Genomic DNA, 20,898 nt, shown 5'->3' with positions numbered 1-20,898 from the left:
TGGCCATGTCTCTGAGTATTGCACACCTTGTGCTTTTGGGCACTCAGTGATGTTGCAGCTCTGAAATATGGCCAAACTGGTGGCAAGTGGCATCTTGGCAGCTGCACGCTTGACTTTTCTCAGTTCACGGGCAGTTATTTTGCGCCTTGGTTTTTCCACACGCTTCTTGCGACCCTGTCGACTATTTTGAATGAAACGCTTGATTGTTCGATGATCACGCTTCAGAAGCTTGGCTATTTTAAGACTGCTGCATCCCTCTGCAATATATCTCACTATTTTTGACTTTTCTGAGCCTGTCAAGTCCTTCTTTTGACCCATTTTGCCAAAGGAAAGGAAGTTGCCTAATAATTATGCACACCTGATATAGGGTGTTGATGTCATTAGACCACACCCCTTCTCATTACAGAGATGCACATCACCTAATATGCTTAATTGGAAGTAGGCTTTCCAGCCTATACAGCTTGGAGTAAGACAACATGCATAACGAGGATGATGTGGTCAAAATACTCATTTGCCTAATAATTCTGCACTCCCTGTATTTCCAAAGCAGATTTATTTAGGATGGCAGCCTTGAGCCAATTTATAGTTTCAGATATTTAATGTTGTGGAATATCTAGCAAAACAAGTTCCTGTTGTAAACAGTATATTTTATGCATTACTGTGTCAGCAGTGAATAAGGTTTCCAATTGTTTTTGCAACCAAACATTAAAGAGCGGTGTCACGGAGTCACATCACAGCCCCGGGGTCATGGGTTCAGATTTTATTTTATTTTTTTTATTTTCCATCTGATTCTTTCTTTGTCCAAAATCATGCAGGTATGCGGACTATTCTAATTTGCCCCTAGGTATGCCTAATTGTGCGTTAGTGTGACTTGTGATGAATTGGCATTCAATCCAGGTTACCCATGTTTCCTGGACACTTGGATAAAGTGCATACTTAAGATGAACAAATAAATGAAGTAAAATTACAAATAGATGTTTGCATGTTATCCATTCAGACTGGTGGACCATTCAAGATGCTCCACAGTGGACAAGCCATTCTTTTTTCAACTATTTCAGCTAAGACTCATTTCAGACACATGCCACATAGTGTGTTATTATTCAGGCGATTGTTGACAAGGCCAGAGTGAGACATGGCCTAAATTATTTACTAGATTAGCTTTGAACATCTGGAAGTGCAGCTTCCATTCAACATATATCCCTGTGTAGACTATTGATTAGGGATCGAGTCTACCATCTACACAATGGGTGCTGGTGGTGTTTGGGGAGGGGGCTGGGATTCTATTATAAAATATATTTGTTTTATTTATGCTTATGCTTTATTGCCTGCAAATAAAATTTAACACAATAACCCGGGTTGCTGCATATGAATGAGAGTTTTGCATAAAGATGGCAATATTGCTTCGGTGTAAATTGTGATCTCTGTCCCCTGTAGACAGAGGTGGTCGGTGGGTCCTTCTCCCCTTGAAGCAGCCTTGGTTTATATTGTATGCTTTACTGGAAGCTTCTGTCAGACTGGCCATTTTGTCTTTGACATGTTTTACTACTGTAAATGAAAGCACAGCCTGCAGTGTGTGTGTGTGTGTGTGTGTGTGTGTATGTGTATTCGTGTATGTATATACATACATACACACACATTGTATAAATGCAATACACACGAACATATGCATGCTTTTCCACAGGCTCCACTGCGGGGCGTGTGTGGGCTTCTCAAACCCCAAACACACCTGGAGGTGTCAGTTTCAGTGCTGTGTAACAAATCTGGCAGAAGGAAGTGATAATATCTGGTGTAATTACAATTTTCAGCTCAGTGACACAACACATAGAAGACCTGTATGTAAAAAATAACTTATGAAATTAAATCTTGCTACTGGTTATGCGATTTTACACAAATTTAACAACATTTATTTTGACATACTTGTCTTACAAGGAATGTGCTTTTAAAAAAAACCTTATATGCAGCGTTAGTTGAGGAACATCAAAATCTGTTCCTATACTAACAAATAACATTTATTTAACATGTTCAGTAACATTTTCTACAGGTTTTAATGCAACACTACAAAAAAAGACGTTAACATGTTTCTAGTGATTTGCTTAAACTATGTTCTCACCCAAAATACTATTTGTTTTGTTTTTATTTTGTTTGTTTAGGTTTTCTTTGCTTTTTTAATGTTATTTTTTTATATATATCTTTAAAAAGTTTAATTAAAACAATACCAATAATTGCTTTCTAACTTATTCGATTATTTGTTTGTCTATTTGTTGTTTTTCTTATTTGTTCATTTTTACATGCGCCTCCAGTTATCAAGGTCAATCCTGGTAACACTTTGCAAGACTGCACCCAACCAGTCCACCATAGGGCTCAATGCAAACAAACATTTACATCTAATGGCAATTTAGTGTATTCAAGCCACCTATTTGTGTATTTATGGACAGTGAAAGGAAACTAGAGAACCCAGAGAAATGCAAACATGTGAAAATATGACACTCTAATGTGCAAACAAGGGACTCCATTCTGTGCTTTAAATAAGAAACCTGTTGTTTCAAAGTAAAATGTACCAAGCTAGAATGTAGTTAATGACTTGTGCTATCAGTTTAACCAACTAAGTTAATATGAACTTTATTTTGGACAATTTATAGATGACAATAAAACAAACCCACCAGGAATATAAAAATTTGCTGCAGATGAACTTAAGAATTACTAACAATAACAATTGTTGCAATAATGAATATCTAATAAAAAATGTCCCATTCATGTGTGATCATTTTATAAACATGAAGAACACAACCCACCTTTTCCAGTACATTGCACATACATGATGATACAATTGAATAGCTTTAATTAATGTCCATGTCTGACATGAAGACATTTTTTTAGCTCTGCTTCCACAGAATGATTTGCAAAATAAAAAACATCCTAAATCTGGATACCTTGTTAATTAGTGAAAGATAAGAATATAATGACCAGATTAGATGAGCTGATAGGAATATATGATAACTCAATTAAGCACTCTTTACAAATGTAGTGAGGAGAAAAGCATTGCAGGTTTTGCAACTCATCAAACGTTGAATTGGACGAGCTACAGCAGCGGGAGACCACATCATCTTTACTCCTATCAGCAGAGAACAAAACTCTTGTGCTTTTCAACTGACACAATAATGGAGAGTATGTTAAAACATACCTAATAATTATATCATGGCAATGAACTGCTACCCAGCTTGGCTGAATCTGTGCCAATGATAGTTTCTGATTTTCTTGTCAGAAAAGAGTGGAGACTAATGCAATCTTCTGCTGCTGTATTCAAACCACCATACACTTTAATCTTATATGCTTGCTACTATGTTGTAATGAGTGATTATATGATTATATCCTACCTAAGAAGTTCTTTTTTGCAGAATAAATGTTTCTGTTTTTGCACCATTATTAAAAATCTAGGGAAGGTTGTGTGTCAAGGCACCAAGTGATCAGCACTTTCTGAAATATAAGCCAATCTGGTATCTACACCATGCCACAGGTAAAGTCACAGAGATCACACTTTTCCACCATTATGACATTTGATGCTACCCTCAACTGAAGCTGAAGATTTTGTTTTTGTATTACACTGCTCCCGCATTATTGTCTGATTAGTTAACTGTATAATTGTGCAGTGGACCGGTAATACAGGTTTATCCAACAAAGCAGACAATGAGAGAATATTCCTCAGTTGCCTGGGTGGAGGTTAAATTTATTAACTTGAACATGATTTAACGGAGGTTTATTCTGTTTGATTTTCTGTACTTTATAAGGCTTTTTTGAGAGTTTATTGGATCGTTACTGGGTGTTACATAGGGAAAGATTTAGTAGGGCTTCTCAAAAAAGTAGGGCTTCTCAAACTTTTTATAGTCACCTCTCCTACTGTATATATAAATAAGTGACCATAAGATTAATAGGTGGCTTTTGAACATCTCTTTCCACATTTTTTTACCATTTACTCTTATAATACCCACCACTCTCTGGAAGGATGCTAAACTAAATTTTGGAGTGTGCGTGTGTAGATTTGAGCTCATTCAGCCACAAGGGCATTAGTAATGTCAGGCACTGATGTAGGGTGATGAGACCTGGGATGCATTCAGTGTTCCAATTCATCCCAGAAGTTCAGAGCTCTATAGCAGGTCAGTCAAGATCTTCCCCTTCAACACATGTAAACTATATATTCATGGATCTGGCTTTGTGCAAAGAAGCATTGTCATGCTGTAACAGGTTTGAGTTTCCCAGGTCAGGGGAAGGGAAAGTTTCATGCACCCACCTCCGAATACACCCTATACATATGATTTCATGCCAATGTATTAAAAGTTACTATTTCTGGACTTTAAAACAAATTAAACAATGTTTTTCGGGATCCATCAGAGGAATACTATCATGACAGAAATTCACAAGTTGTTTCATATGAATATTCTCTTTCTGTTCATCTTTACGTGTGTCATCCTACTGTTTGTCTTTCATTTTTTTTAATTTATGGTTAATTTAGTTCATTATGTATTTAATTGCTTGCATGATTTAGGGCCGGGGTCACCAACCTTTTTGTAACTGAGATCTACTTCTTGGGTACTGATTAATGTGAAGGGCTACCAGTTTGATAGATTTGTTTTCAGTTTTCAGTTTGATCTGAAATAACACATTTGTTTAATTTACCTTTACCTTTTACTAATAATTAATTATATTCATCTATGTGAATACACTGATCATGTTAATAATTTATCATAATATTTATCAACTATGATTTAACAAAGTAGGAAACAGCTATTTTTAGAAAAGACCTGCAGGCTACTCATGTGGTCCTTGCGGGCTACCTGGTGCCCACGGGCACTACGTTGGTAACCCCTGATTTAGGGTCTGTGCAGGTCAGTGGACACAGTCCTTCCTTCTTTAGTGGCTTTTGGAAAGCAAGAACATTCCGCCATACAGACCAATAAGGCCTAAAGGGCGCCCCCTCCCTTCTGCTCTCTGCTCTCTGCTCTCTCTCTCTCTCTCTCTCTCTCTCTCTCTCTCTCTCTGTCTCTACACGCGCTCGGTGCTTCACTCCGACCAGCTCCAGTGCTGTGCGCCATGCACTTTCTCTGTACCGCCGCTCCGACTGACTTACTTTACGCTTTTCAGGATCCGTAAATCCAGTCTGCTGAGAGCGACCCGAAGGTGTTTTTCAAGCCGCAGATCAGCGTTTTTTTTTGCCTGTTGTCCGTTTCCTCTCGTTCTCTTTCATTTTGGAGGCGAGACGGAGAGCACCGGGAGCAGCTCACGCTCATTCTGCCCTGGTGATTTCTCAGGCGTGTGTGTATTGCTCGTGCGTGCTCACATGCGACATGTTTTAATGGACAAGTTTGCTTCTCTCCCGGTGTGACCAGGTACAGAATAAATCAGTTTGGAACGAGGAAGTAGAAGGGATTGTAAAAAAGTGACTGGGAACAGCTTTAATCGATTGGGGTTGGGTTGGATTTTTGTGTTTCTTGTCTCTCTTGTTGACTGCACCTGGAAGGGATGCGCTTCCACTCCGATCGGACTACACACTGAAAGCCGGCAGGGACACGCAGTCACTGCAGCGGTGCTTTAATCAAGCAGTCACATTCACGCAATTCTGCTTTGGGACTGGAGCAGTTCTTGGATCTCATCGGACTGGGAACAGTTTATACGCAGACCTGTGGAAGTGTTCATTGAGGGGGGGAAAGGTTGATCACATGTGAGTTGGCTCACCGGTGTGAGGTTTTACTTTCTGCTTCTGGCGCTCGTGCCCTGGACAGACCCCGGTGCGTGTCCGTGTCAGGACTGAGCTGCGCGCTCCTGGTTGTTGGAGATGGCTCCGGTGGGGATGCTGCTGATCGCGGCTGTGCTAATGTGGGTGTCGGTGCTGGCTGAAGAACCCGCCGCTAAAGTCGTAGCTGACCGATACGCCGTCTACTGGAACCGCACGAATCCCCGGTAAGTGCGCGCGGACTCGACTAACACACACACACACACACACACACACACACACACACACACACACACACACACATTAGGCTTAGGGTTAAACGGGTTAACCCCGATCTCCTGCAACTAGTCCTGTACACCCTGAAAATTCAATCCACTATGCTCTCAGAAATGAAGCTTCTAAAAAGAACTGGAACATCTGGGACCATGCATGGGTTTTACCTTGTAAGTGGTCCTTATGCAATTACATACTACATTAAAATAGTTCTAAATAGTGTATATACACAGGATGGCAGCACCACGGCGACAAGCAGAAGTACAGTTTGGTGGTTTTCTATGAAAATCTTTAGCAGTTTCGTTTTTTTTTCCGTACACATTCATGATTATGGACTTGTGCAACAAGATTCACAACCCCCACCACCCCCCCAACTTTCGGAAAATAATTTTTTTTGACCTCTTGTAATGTCTTTGCATTACTTTGTCTATCAAACCCTCAGCGAAGGAGTGTAAAGAACACCTAAAATACAATATCCACTGCAGTATTTTGAAGCTTCCAGTATTTGTGAAAACTATTCATTAAACAACAGGATTTTTTTCTGTTCAGATGCTATTCACCTTGTTTTTGCTGTGTATAGCTTACACAAGTTCTAACCTGGATTTCAAGGTACAAACCCAAAGATGCATCTTCTGTAACTTTATTAAGAGGAACATAGTTACAGAGTAATGCTGTTGAGGTTGTACAGATGTCTCTTAACATTGAAGGAACATTGTCTGTACTTGGTTGAACAGAATGCTGACTGTGTAGGAACCTTAATACAAGGTCCCTTTCGGCATTGAAAACTGTATATACACATGATGATTAAAATTCACAAGTTTCTTATGACAGAGTTGCGCTTTAAGAGAACTCAGCAAAACGCTTTGCGAAGATGTTCCCATAGGGTAGAAATTTCCTCAATGTATCCGATTCTTAAAGTCCATGACGTGCTACAACATTGATGCGTGATAACAGAATGCAGTAGAGCTTTCTAACCAGTTGTCTGCAATAAATACATAAATGCTAAAGTACCTAAGAAAAGAAGACAAAGTCAGTCACTCTGTATAGAAATATATATTTTTCTTAGTTATCTTACTGTTTCTGTAATTAATGCTGGAGTCAATTTTATATGTATCAAAATAATAATGCAATATTTCCCAAACATAGCAGCAGAATATGAAAATTTTTTAAATTAAATTGCATAGGATCTGTTTTTTTTTTTGCCGGCACAAATGCACACACACACACACGCACGCACGCACGCACGCACGCACGCACGCACGCACGCACACACACACACACACACACACACACACACACACACACGCACATCTAAATTCCTCGTTAACAGTGTTGTTGTTCTGATGAAGGTCAGTTATTCAGGTATACAATGTAAATGTTGCACTTAAAGATGCATCATCAGAATGTTAAGGACTATAAGTCTAACAGTGTTACATAGAATAAACATGCACTCTTCAGCTCAAAACCACTGTTTAAAAATGATCTACCTTAAAACGCAGTGCAGAACTTGAAAAAGTTAATGGCACTTATCATTAATTTCATAATAATAATACAAATAAAATTGCAATAAAAAAAGATTCTGATTATGAATTGATCTTTAAAATGATAGGTCATTGTGAGGATTTGAAACGCCAGTACATATTTCGATGACTTTTATTCACTCTCTCTCTCTCTCTCTCTCTCTCTCTCTCTCTCTCTCTCTCTCTCTCTCTCTATATATATATATATATATATATATATATATATATATATATATATAATTTTTTTTTTAATTCATAAAAAGCATTGCTGTTTTTGCAGATTGACCAATTAGGGTCAATTAGGTACAATTAGGGTTTGTTTACAGATCATTTCTAACTGGAAAGCCTTCCGGGTGTTTTGTTGTATTAGTGTGCCTGGGTAACTAAATGTAGACATTTTTAACAAGGATCTCTTCCTGTGATATACTCCTTAATGGTAAACTCTGTATATTATTAAATTGAATTTTGACATATTTATGGATCAGATGATGTCATGTGTGATGTCAGATAACAATGTTTTTCCATATGCAAAGTCAAGTAGCTCAGTCAGGATTATTTCCATCTTAGGCTCGTTAGCTGGAAAGAAAAATAATGACAAACAGGGCGTCTACGCAGCAACAGCTTTTTTACCGATTCGGCAGTAATGAAAGGGAAAAATATATTTTTCAGTATTGAGTCAGTACTGAATCAAGCATCGGCTATAACTCTTACATTTTTTGTGCTTTTGTAACTGTCATTTAAAATGCTGCTGTTATTGATTTAAAGTAGATATGTAATGATGATGAGTTGTATAATATATCTCGATATTTAAAGTAACTAATATTGTTATTGTACTCAGTTAAACATCAGGAAGAGACTGCAGAGACAAGCTTGATTTAAGACGGTGTCTGTGCTGCTAGGATATAGAGTCCAGGTAGCATCAAAACTTTAAAATTGTTATATACAAGTACTTTCTTGGGACAAATATCAAGCATCATTGCTCGTGTATTAGAGCAGGCATTTACAAGTTCAAAAGCAAACAAAACATAAACAGAACGAGTATGTTTACTAAACTGCAGAATCTAGATGTATTGAGTGATTTATTTTCATTGTATACATTTGAACAGATGAGTATAATGAAATTAAGATGCGTAAAATAAATTTGAGACCAGCTAAGAATTCAATTATTGTTTTCAAATTAACAGTTTATTTTTAGGGATGGAATGAGGGACACACAACATAATTTTCTAATATTAAATCTATTTAAAACAACTTTTCTTGTTTTTTTACGTATAAAAATGTAGAATCTAAGTTTGGTGACATTTTCTTCAAATGGAGGTTTATTTGGTATTTATGAAAGGAGTCTCCATTTACAGCATTTGGCAGACACCCTTATCCAGAGTGACTTACAATTATCTCATTCATACAATTGAGCAGATGAGGGTTAAGGGCATTGTTTAAAGGCCCAGCAGTAGCAGTTCGGTGGTGGTGGGATTAGAACTCATGACCTTCTGATCAGAAGGCAAACATCTTAACCACTGCGCTACCACCTCTAGTAACAGAGGTAAAGCTGTAACTAAAAGCTTTCCAACAAAGGAAATCTTTGTTTTAGAATAGTTAACACTTTGTGGGTTCTCTATCGTTTGTCTAACATGACACGTTGGATTTTTAAAATTGTTTTGTTTTGTTAACTTAAAGAGATAAAAGTATATTACTTTCTCCTTAACTCCTTCATCAATGATGTTTTATTTTTAAAAAAGATGTTAAAAAAACCTAAAAAGTTAGTAAGAAATCTCCTAAATCTAAGTGAAACTAATCTAAAACTTAAAAAAAAAATATTCAAATAAATAACTTTTTAGTAAAAAAAATATAAAAATTAAATTTACATATACAATGTGACTGAGTTTCATTTGACTGTGTATAGAACCATTACACTTGCCTTGTAGTTTATTGTAGTAATGTCGTTTTTCATACTAATCAATGTCAATTTAATATAATTCCTTATTTATTTATGACAATGTTCTCAATCTTAATAAAATCTTTTTAAATGTAAAAAAAAAACCCAGCACATTACTAGTTCAACAATGTGACACTGCAAAAATGCATACTTTTAAGACTATATCAGGCATCAAAATATTGTCTTGAGGGGTCCACAAAGCAGAGCCAGAGGGTATGTTATTTTTTTTTTAAGTTGTAGTGATAAAAATCACAACCAATTACAGTCATTGATTTTTTCAAAATATTTATTAGTCTGTTTGACTGGTCTGTTAAACTTAATGAATTTAATCCACACCTCAATAACTAAAAAAACAAGGTGCCAATAAATTAAGTTGGATTGGTAGAATGTTCATGAAAAACTGCATGGCTCTTGTAAATAAAGGAAATATCTGTTATTGTACCCATTCGAATTATAACGCTGATCCTTGAAAGTTTGTAAAAATCTGTGAAGTTTGTTTTGCAGTTAACGGGTCCCTGACTGCAAAAGGTTTGCAAACCCTTGCTTGTAGGAGGATTATATAACTCTTAAGTATCCCATCCTTTTAGAAAAGTTTGGCCCTGAGAACGCATTTAAACTGGCAGCCGTAGTGTTCACAGCTCTTTGCAGGAGTCCATAGTTTGTTTCTGAAACGAGCTCTTCCCCATTCCCAGGTTTCTTGCTCAGTTGCCATGGGGCTTCCTCAGCTCCCTGTTCCCTGTGCCCCATGCTGAGCAAACACAAAGGCTGAGGCCCGGAGTGGCCCTGAGCAGTGGTGCGGCCCAGCCGGGGGTTTGCTCATGAGAGGGGCGCATGCCGAGCTCGCGCATTTAGCACTAACAGCACCAGGGTCTGTGTTAACCATCAACTAAGCAGCCCTGGGCTCTGGGTAGGGTGCAACCTCAGGGCAAACCTTGTCTCAGAGGCTGTGCACGCACAGGGGTGCTGGCTCTGTGAGTGTGTGTTAGTGGCACCCTGCCTGCATTTTATCTTGGCACAATGAGGCCCCTCTGGTAAATAAATGAGCTACTCTAAATGAGTGTCTCTCATTCGCATTCATGCGCTCACCCAGTGGCCTAATCCAAATCTGGCTGAGCTGAATAATGTAGCAGTGCTGTCTGTCATGACCTTGGGGCCCCGAATCTGGCCATCCGTCAGTCATAACCCCACCCGAAATGTGTCACGATCTCTCCTCATTAACAGACACTGACATGAAAGCTACATGCTATCAGCAGGCCATTAAACTTAAAAAAAAAAAATTACAATTTGTGGATGCCGTGATGTTTTAATTTCTAATTATTTAGTATTTTGGATTCAAAGTCATGTTTCGTGACTTTTTCTGCCTTCCATCCAAACCCTTCAGCAGATCTGTAGCAGCTGCATCTTAAAGCATAGCTCATCAATGTGCACAAATTACAGGCATTAGAAAGACTGTTACAAAAGATCAAATCCAAGATTTAGCCCGGCATGCTGAGAAATATTAATGTATTTGTTTGGTGGCTGAATTTGATGATGTACATTAAAATAGTTTTTAATTAGATTTTTAATATGTTTAATGATGTTTTAAAGAAACACATGCACTAAATTGTACAGTCATTGTGAGAAATAGTAGTGTGGTTAAATTTGATTTCATACAAATGGTCTTTTTTTTAATCTAGCATTTATGGAAGGAATCTCCTGTGCTTGGTAACAGAGAGAAGTGAAGCTGTCTTTTTTTCTGACATGAAAAATTTTTCAAGACTGAGGAATTGAAGCTATTCAGTATTACAGTATTATGCTTGTAAGCGAGGGGGAAAAAAAGAGGCTGGTGAGAGAACTACTGGTTATAGCTGCTATAATGTAAGTGAAAACAGGAATTATCTTGTTTGTAGATGTTAATTTATTATAATACAAGTATGATTTGTTGTTTTTTAGTAAACAAAATTAGGAATCCTTTATATATTGCAGTGTTACAAGATAAAAACACTTGGGCATATACTGATATTGGAAAGTAATCTACACCAGGGTTGGTAACAGTAACTATTCTCCATTATGCCATTCCATCATTGATATCCTAAACCAACAAGACAGAGTATTTTTTCCTAACTTGATACTGTAAAACTTGTCTTTAGATTTTTTTCTAAACCTTGTCAAGCCTACTCTACTCAACCCTACCGATATGCAGTACCACCATATTGTAATATTGTGTATTGTTATATATATATATATATATATATATATATATATATATATATATATATATATATATATATATATATATATTAGTTATTCATAATATTTTATAATAGTATGTCTTTTTCTAGCATGTGACCAAGTGTGTGTTTGTTTGAACTCATAAAATACTTAAAAAAAAATGATTGATCTACCTCTAATTTTAATCACACTGTGATTTGCATTTTATGTTTGACATTAAAAATGAGCCTTGTTGTATTGCCTAGTGTTGAAATTCTTTAGGGGCTTTAGAAAAGAGCTGCTGCTTTAGTTTTAATGCTAAAGTGTGTGGAAGCTTTAAGCAGCCATTCACATGCGAGTCCCCCCTTCCTCCGTCTTCACATTATGCTCTCACAGGGTTTCGGTGCCGTTCGAAAAGCGGTCAGGGCCACTTGCAATTACAAAAATTGGGCCAATTCAAGTTTGCACGTTTTTCTAACTAAAAACTTCTTGAGAAAGCTTATTATTTTTTTTCTGATTCAGTTCTTCCACCATGATTTGCAAAAAAGTCTGGATACTTTGTTAGTTAGATGTGTCCTTAAAGAAAGATTTCTGTTTGATTTATTATGTTAGGCAAATTGCTATACGGATTTTTTCTTTTTGTGAGGAAATCATCCAGTATTGACAATGTGTGTTGTTTATTTATTGCTTCAGAGACGGATCAGTGGAGAATCAGTATTAAATTCCAGTCTTAATCTTCAGGGTGTTTGTGTATGTGGTGCCATGGAAGCCGATACCTTCAGCCATCAAAGAGATCTATCAGATAGATCTAAGCACTCAACAGCTGGAGAGAAGAATCTCGGAGAAGAGCGGAACCGCTCCACGGTGCTGTTTTAATCCTGGATAATTCCTTCCGAAAGCACTGAGTGACAGATGTGAAACACTTTTTCTTATAAAGCTTGCAAGATTTCTGGCCTGTAAGTGAGCCACACCTTGTTTCAATGCACATGTAGTGGGCTATTAGTACAATGTGAAATCTTGAGTCCTCTCAAAAGTCCTCAAATGTTTCTCTTTATGTCTCAGCTTAATTTTAATCCCCAATTAAAACACAAAGCCTTTCTCCATTTCTGCGGTCTGTGAAAAGCTCATGTTGTGATAGCTGCTCTGTGGTGTTGGTTGGTGCTATGTGGGCATTGTTCACTACGTTTACCTGCCATACCCCCCAATCCACCACCACCCCCACCAACCACACACATATATATATATATATATATATCTGTTTGTATATATATATATATATATATATATATATATATATATATATATATATATATATACAAACAGTCTTTTCCATTTCTCACTTTACTGTCGATTCGTTGGATTCCTTAGATTTTTGAAAATGCGTTTAAATACCAAATATTGACTGGGTTTTAGGAGCTTGGCTGTGTCCCAGCTAGTGCCCAACCTGTGTGAAAGGCTGCCATTGTTCGTGGCTTAGTGGAGCTTTGCCAGGGTCTGAAGTATGTATGCTTGTACACATGGGAAGGGCACAGCAGGGCTTGTAGGCATACGGAGGGGCATAAAAAAGAATCTGGAAGTGGCTCAGCCCCTATAGACCAGAGGAAAAGGGAAGTGAGGGGCCCGGGTAGTATTGCCAGTGCTGGAACTTTCTCAAGGGACACAGGGTCAGTGTTGCCAGATTAGATGGGATTCCTTTCGATTATTTTCTGTGATTACCTTAAATTAAAGAAAATGACCGTGCTACACAGGATGATACAACATAACAATATTGATATTGTGTTCATTTGGATCCCAGTGCACTATTTTGTGATTATTAGTATAGGTATTTTTATTGGTACCTGTACATTATATTAGAAATAACACTCAGAAGCTCTGCAACTCACAAGTATCTGCTACTCAGTGCAGACACCAGTGATGTTGAAGTTAAATTATCTTCTTCTTCTTCTTCTAGTTTTACTACATTTCAGATGTTTAAATAACGATAGAACTTGATTTGAAATCATTTTCTGTAGTTGTTCTATGCGGAACTGTTTTTGATACTGTGATCTCAGAATTGTAATACTACAGCTCTTGAATCTGATTAGTCAAAAGGTGTTGATTAAGTTTCTCTAACAGCAGATCTGACAGCAGTGCTGACAGCAAGGAAAAACAGCTAGGTGCTAAAAGCGTTATTGTTTCTATAGCAACAACGTACATGAGGATAGTCCATGTAGATGGATATTTTATAAGGAAGAAACTCTTGTAGCTGATGTTACGATGATTTATTTTTGTACTAAAAGGGTGTATTTTTGGTGGGAGTCTTGGATCTGTCAACTGTGCTTTATCAGAAACAAGGCAAGCTAATGAGGGAACGACAGTTTATAGCTTTTATACTGGAAATGGTTACAAGGACACATATTTTTGGACGCTCTACAGTATTAGGTGTACTAGGTGAACCCATAATAAAACCTCATTGCCTTGTTATAAGAGGAATCAAATCTTTTGTTGGTAATCTTTGGTGTAATAAATGTAACTCCGTTTGCTAAATAATATTTATACATCGCCCACTTTAGCACTCTTTCTGCTTCATCAAGGCTTATTTATTTGGTTTAAGATAACGAGACTATTTGTAAGAGGTAAGCCTTTCAAACATTTTCTATGAAGAATATTTGGGATTGAGTTGCCAAATTTTACATGTGAGCATTAGTTTAGAAAAAAAAACTAAAATGGCTATAATTTGGACCGGACAACAGTGGATTTCAACACTGCATCTCTGCACGGTGTGTCAAAAAGAGGCAAGTCCTCCTGCAGGGGAACCAGCACATCCTGCTGTTCAGTGACCCCCTCACATGGAGAGACTGCCCGACCTCTTACCTCGGTTTTATTTTATCATGGCTGAATGGTATTATAAAATGCAGACATGTTCCAGTTCACAGTTATATGATATACAACAAAGTTTTTCCCCAATATTGCTTTTGTGGATGCTTCAAAATCTCATCTCCACCACTGAGTTTGATTAAATAGAATAAAACACAGCTGTCTATTAGAGGTTTGCATGAGCACTGCATGTGTGCTTTGCTGTGATAGAAATCCTATAATTCAGTTCACCAGATGGGAATTTAATAGATGTTTAAAAATGTGGCAAGCAGCTCTGTTGCCCCTGATTGAAAAATAATTGTTATTAGAAATGTGTCAGTTGTAAAATGAGCTGATCTGAAAAAAAAATCAGATTGTTATTTTCATGATATTGGTACACACTTAGTAAGAATAAATTGTCCCAAGACTATTTGTTGCAATGCAGTTATTCCCTTAAAGAGAAATAAAAAAACAAGATTTGTTTTGTTGCCTTAGTGATCCATCTCTCTCCTGGGACCCTTCTGTTTTTCATCCCTTCATGTTTACTCCTAGTAAACTGCTCATACTTTCTGTTCCTTTTTTTTTTAAATGTGAGTGTTGAAATGGCTTCTTTGCTTCCTTTGAAGGTCTGGGTAAAGGTATTAACAGAAAGACTCTAAAAGGCTTAAGAGGTCATCGGCCCATTGTGCAGAGACACAAAACACTTCCTCTGAACCCCTTCACCCTTCTGTCTCTCCTCCACTGAGCCACAACCTCACTGGCCATTCATATTCATCAACCCTGGGCCCTAAAAAAACCCGATAAAGTTCTTGAAAGGATCCTAAAGTTGGATAAACCTGCTTAATGTGCATTGTAGGGAAACATGGCATGCGCTGCTCGGCACATTTAGCTAAGGGGAATGCTCAGAGAGAGAGTTCTTTGTTGCTTTTCATTACGGCACATTTAATCGCAATAGGAAATAATGATGGAGGCATTTGTCCAACAGACTAAGCTAATAAAAATTAAGCTATTTGGCAAAAGCAACGAACAGAAGGAACAATGTCTCTGATCCCTGCTTGTTTGTGTTTGTCATAGGAAACGGGAAATGGTCAAGACTGAATGTTTTGTAAATACTGAAAATGCTAAACACTTCTAAAAGGTTCATTTGGGTGAGAAGAGAATTTGTTTTGTCTTTTAACCAAGCAATGCAGCAATTATAATAATAATTAGGTATTTAGATCGTTTTAGTTTTTGCATATATATATATATATATATATATATATATATATATATATATATATATATATATATATATATTGTGACCTTACAAAACATGTATATGGTGAAATATTTTACCTTTATATTCTATTTTTACAATAATCACAAATATACACTTTACTGGTTCTTTAATCACATTCTTGGTGTAATATCTGCAAAAAAATAAATTACAGTTCTAAATCAGTATGTAACAGTGTCAACAAACATGATATTCAGATAAGTGTTGTGTTAATGCTTTTAAGTTGCTTCTGTTACTTAACAACAATTAAAATACTTTGGCATGTTTTAAATAGTAGCGTGTAAATAAATTATAACGTGTTAATTAAAACACTTGGCTTTGAAAACCCATCAATTTTTTTTTATTTGTGTATTAGCGTGAATCTTCAAATTACTAGTGTGTGATGGCATGTCACAAACAAACTGTGTTTAAACGTGGAAGTTAATGTAATAACAATTTTATGACATGTATGCTCGATCACTGAAAGATCATGAACTAGTGACAACCTAGCTAGTTCACATTAGTGATCATTTTAACGTTAAATTTTTATTTTACAAAAGAGTGAAATGTACAATTAGTGTTAGCAATTTAACCAGCTAATGTGTGGATGGAGCTAAAGCTAACACTTCATGCTCATTTATAAGTGAAGGACTTTATTTAATGATTAAGGTGTCATGCTGATCTATGATATCTTGTGTTTAACTTCTAATTTATGGAATAGGAATTACTAGTTGATGGGGTGTTTTCTATGTTTTCGTCCTTGTCAGAAAAATCTGAGATTGAGCTTAGGTTGAATGTAGCATTAGGTCAAGAGTTAATTCTATATACATCTATCAAGCATTCTGCATCACTGCAGACCCGGACAACCTACTGTCTGTCTGTCTGTCTGTCTGTCTGTCTGTCTGTCTGTCTGTCTGTCTGTCTGTCTGTCTGTCTGTCTGTCTGTCTGTCCATTCTTAAGTTTTGTAATGAGTTGTCGCTGAGTGTGAGTTGATGAATCCCCATGGTTTTAAGGGCAAAACAAGATAAACCAACCTTCTAATATGTAACTCTAGCAACAGCTATCTGATCGTGTACTGCTAATATGTAAAGTATATGAAAGTTAGCTAAATAAAATGATGCATGTCCATCAGCAGCGTTGAAGCAAAACATATAGAAAACCTCCGTCTAAGCATAGTATACTGTATTCATGATAACACCTTTTAAGCAGTTGTTTCATTTATTTTTCAAAATCTGGACACATGGTTTAATGTTCCATGTGACAATGTCTGAAGAGATATTAGGAGATATGTAAAAGAATTGGTCCTTGTTCTGACAGCCCCATCATCACTTCTGCTGACTCAGCAAAAATCGGTCCCTGACAACTAACATCATGGTGACATTGTTTCTTGAAAGTTTTTTTAGCAACCGAGACTTTTATTATGATTAAAACATCTCAGGGGGAGCCTTGGTGTCATTTTTAGCAAGCCGTTCATTAAAATGTAATTAAAAAACAAATTGCTGCCCTCGACTGCCGTGCTGGTATTGTCTTGTATTCAGAGCTTAAAGAGAAGTACTGCACTCTACACTCTTGTTGTTTCTGCTAGTTTTTATTATAATTTTCCAGGAGTTGCTAAATGAACAAAGTAGCTGTACCTAAAAGAAAATAACAATTAAAAATGAGCAGAATTTAGGATATTTTTTTGTGAATTATTATCCTTTAAGGAAAAACTCGTCATATTTGAATGCAGCTTTGGGATGGATAAAGTATTAAAATCTGTTTGCGATCGCAAAATTAAGTTGTGGCAACAAGCCTATCAAAGAAAAGCCATGTCAGGACATTCATGACTGGAAATTCGTGGTGGACATTTTGTCTCTGTGCTGTGTTACGCTTGGCATGGGTTTCTGTCCACGTTTTGCTCCATTACAGGGCTTGTTTTACATCAAATGACTAACATGTGTGGGGTTAATACTAGCCGATATTAGATACAGTATTTATTATATTCTGAGTCAAATGGTTGTGTTTTATGAGAACAGAGAGCGGAGATGAGGCTATGAACGCGAGCAGCCATTTTCTAACTCGTCTCCATTTTGTGTCCTGTGCGGAAGCTTTTTCTTTCTTTTAAGGCACATCAGGAAACCCGAGTTTGACATTTTTGCTGGCAAGACTCAAACAATATTATCCAAAATGTTTTATATTTTTGATGTCGCACTTTGGACGCTGGAGTGAAATTTTTCCAAATAAAATAACATAAGAATTGCAAAACTTTTGCACTGACATGTGTCATGGAAGTGCCAGAGTGCTGCTCAGTTCTGGCATCCTGGCACTCGTATTGCTGGTAGACGGAGCATGCATGCTTATCCTTCTCCTCCTCCTTTATCCCTGTGTGCCGACCTGGCCTCAGTTATTCTTGTGCATAATTGATGGAAAAGTTAGAATAGCAGAAGTAATGCGATGAGAGGGTGCAGCGAAGCAGCAAGGCGGCCGAGCACAGAGCTGAGAGGAGATCGCGTGCGTCGGGCAGCAAACACTCACAGCCATGGAGAGGGCATTTGGAGTAACAGGTCCTGACACTGAGCCGGAGGAACGTGTCAGCATGCAGTCATTTGAACTTTCCGTTTTTCATAGAGCAATACGGCACGTCACATGCTTCACTCCAGCCTGGCCGAAAATAAGCTGGAGTGTCGCTGTCACACTAAGAGGGAAATAGTACCTGTTTTGTGATGGTAAACATGGAGTGGGTTTTGTCAAAGGGGCTTTGTACAGGTGAGTCAGCAGTGTCACATTACAAAGAGGAGCTAATGAGCGAACACCTCGGCTTTGTCTCATTAACAATGGGGGCGAGAAAGACGCTAGTCAGGATCGTCCTGATTCAAAGCAGCCTGGAGAACACTGTGACTTTCGCATAACTTCTGATTCAGTCAGGCCAGAAACTGAAACTTGTGAGCAGTTATGACAACGCATTGTGTAGAATGAAATGGTACTACTTTGAAGTACTTGCTAATTGGGGTTTGGTGTATACATGCTCGTAATATCATTGTCAATCGATTTTAGCCAGAAATTAAATATTCTTCTGATACAAAGAATTTACCAGTTGGACCAATTTTAAAAGGTGGGAAATTGCTCACATTTAAGGTTTTTTTTTCTCCTTTTTTAATGATCTTTTTTAGAAATGTTCATATCGATCAATGTTAATATCAAGTCAGAAAATCTTTCCTATCGTATTGCTCTTAACATATCATTAATTATCCACTAGTAATAAGAATTATTAATAATGCCAACAGCTTATAGGTATATCATTCAAATAATCAGACAAGGTTTGGAGTTCAGTCACTAAAACAACAATAAAACACTATACCTAACCATTAAAAATAGCGCATAAAGAAAACAGTCTTATATTAAAATATAAATTAGAATTTTTACTTTATATTATTAAACACATCTGAAAAATACCTCTCAGCTTCTGTTTATAAGTGTTAACCCAAACAAGTACAGTTAGTTTGATAACTTTAAATACTTATAGTATATATTGTACCTATAGTACTTCTAGTATATATAAAATACTTCATTTGTATTTATATTTATATTTTTTATTATTAATTTATGTAAAAGATTGTACTTTAAGATAGCTATATTAATAATAATAATAATAATAATAATAATATGCAAATAACATATATACTTAAATCTGGTATTATGAATGTAAAAATAGTGAACAAAATATTAGAGATTTGTATAATATTTTATGAATAAGTTTTTTCAGAAAATCTTCTGCAGCTTTACTGCATGAAAAGCATTTAGTTGGCCTTTTTCTGTTAGCACAAAATAAGCAAGAATTATTTTTTAACAAATTTGTCTGGATAGATAGTTATGGTGAGAAATAGGTATCTACACCGTAAAAAGTTATTCTTTAGCATTACACAATGCCCTTGGGATACTTTTAAAGCTTATTTGTAGAATGCAGAAACAAAAGATAGAACCTTTTAGGAAAGCAAGAAACCTTTAGGAACCCTGCTTTGCTAACAGTGTAGAGCAGTCATTTATGCTAAACACAATGCTAATTAGTTGAACAGGTTCAAGTCAAGTCAAGTCAAGTTTATTCCTATAGCGCTTTTCACAACAGACATTGTCTCAAAGCAGCTTTACAGAATTTAAGAGTTAAGGTGAACACTGTGTATTTATCCATAATGAGCAAGCCATGGCGACTGTGGCAAGGAAAAACTTCCTTAGATGTATGAGGAAGAAACCTTGAGAGGTTCACTTTATATAGAAAGTTAAATATAGCAGTTGAATATATAATATACAATATGTGAAGTGAAATTGATACACTGTAAAGTAGCCTGAAAGTTTAAGTGTAAATTTGCAGAGAGAGCAGAAAAATGATTGTGGTATAAAGTAAAGAAAGCCATCTGTCCGGTGCATAAATATTGCAGAGACTTTGTAAAGGGAACATAAGAAGCAAATGTGCTCAGGAAGCAAATAAAGTAACTTTATGCTCTGCTGCAAACACAAATAATTTCTCTTTCTTTCTTTCTTTCTTTCTTTCTTTCTTTCTTTCTTTCTTTCTTTCTTTCTTTCTTTCTTTCTCTCTCTCTCTCTCTCTCTCTCTCTCTCTCTCTCTAAAATCTCTAAAAATAAACCTTTTTTTGTCAGGACCAGGTGATTTCTGTGACATTTGATATTATCCTCTTATATATACATAGATAGATAGATACAACTTTATTGTCATTGCATTGTACAGGTACACAGCAACGAAATGCAGTTTGGCATCTACCAGAAGTGCAAAATGTATGTGGCATATTTACAGCAAGTGATAAAGTGATAAATATGTAAACATATGTATATATAGTATATATATATATATATATATATATATATATATATATATATATATATATATATATATATATATACACACACACACACACACACAAACACACACATTTAGTAAAAAAGGTCACTTCTGCTTTTGTGCTTTTGTTTTAGGGCATATGGTTTTTGCAATATATAAAGGATTAGCAAAATATTTAATATAATAATAAAACAATATTGTCTATGTGCTTGGAATTTTTTTGCAGGTTTTGAAGTGCTTGATTTAATCGGAAAAAACAACACAGTAAATAGAACCTTTTAACCTTTTATTTCTTTTGTAAATACAATTGCTTGCGATCCAAATGTGTGCAA

General features: G+C 36.4%; 1 protein-coding gene across 1 annotated transcript in view; it reads left to right on the top strand.

Annotated features, from left to right (window-relative positions):
- The first annotated feature begins 5,030 nt into the window (after window positions 1–5,030).
- Window positions 5,031–20,898, top strand: part of efna5a (ephrin-A5a) — a 61,083-nt gene continuing 45,215 nt past the window's right edge. The window contains exon 1 of the mRNA XM_046868308.1: window positions 5,031–5,952. Within this exon, the coding sequence (XP_046724264.1) occupies window positions 5,828–5,952 (125 nt within the window). The 5' untranslated portion in view covers window positions 5,031–5,827. The remainder of the gene's footprint in view (window positions 5,953–20,898) is intronic.

Source organism: Silurus meridionalis, chromosome 15 (assembly GCF_014805685.1).
Source record: "Silurus meridionalis isolate SWU-2019-XX chromosome 15, ASM1480568v1, whole genome shotgun sequence".
Lineage (NCBI taxonomy): Eukaryota > Metazoa > Chordata > Actinopteri > Siluriformes > Siluridae > Silurus > Silurus meridionalis.
This window is presented reverse-complemented; position numbering and strand designations above follow the sequence as displayed.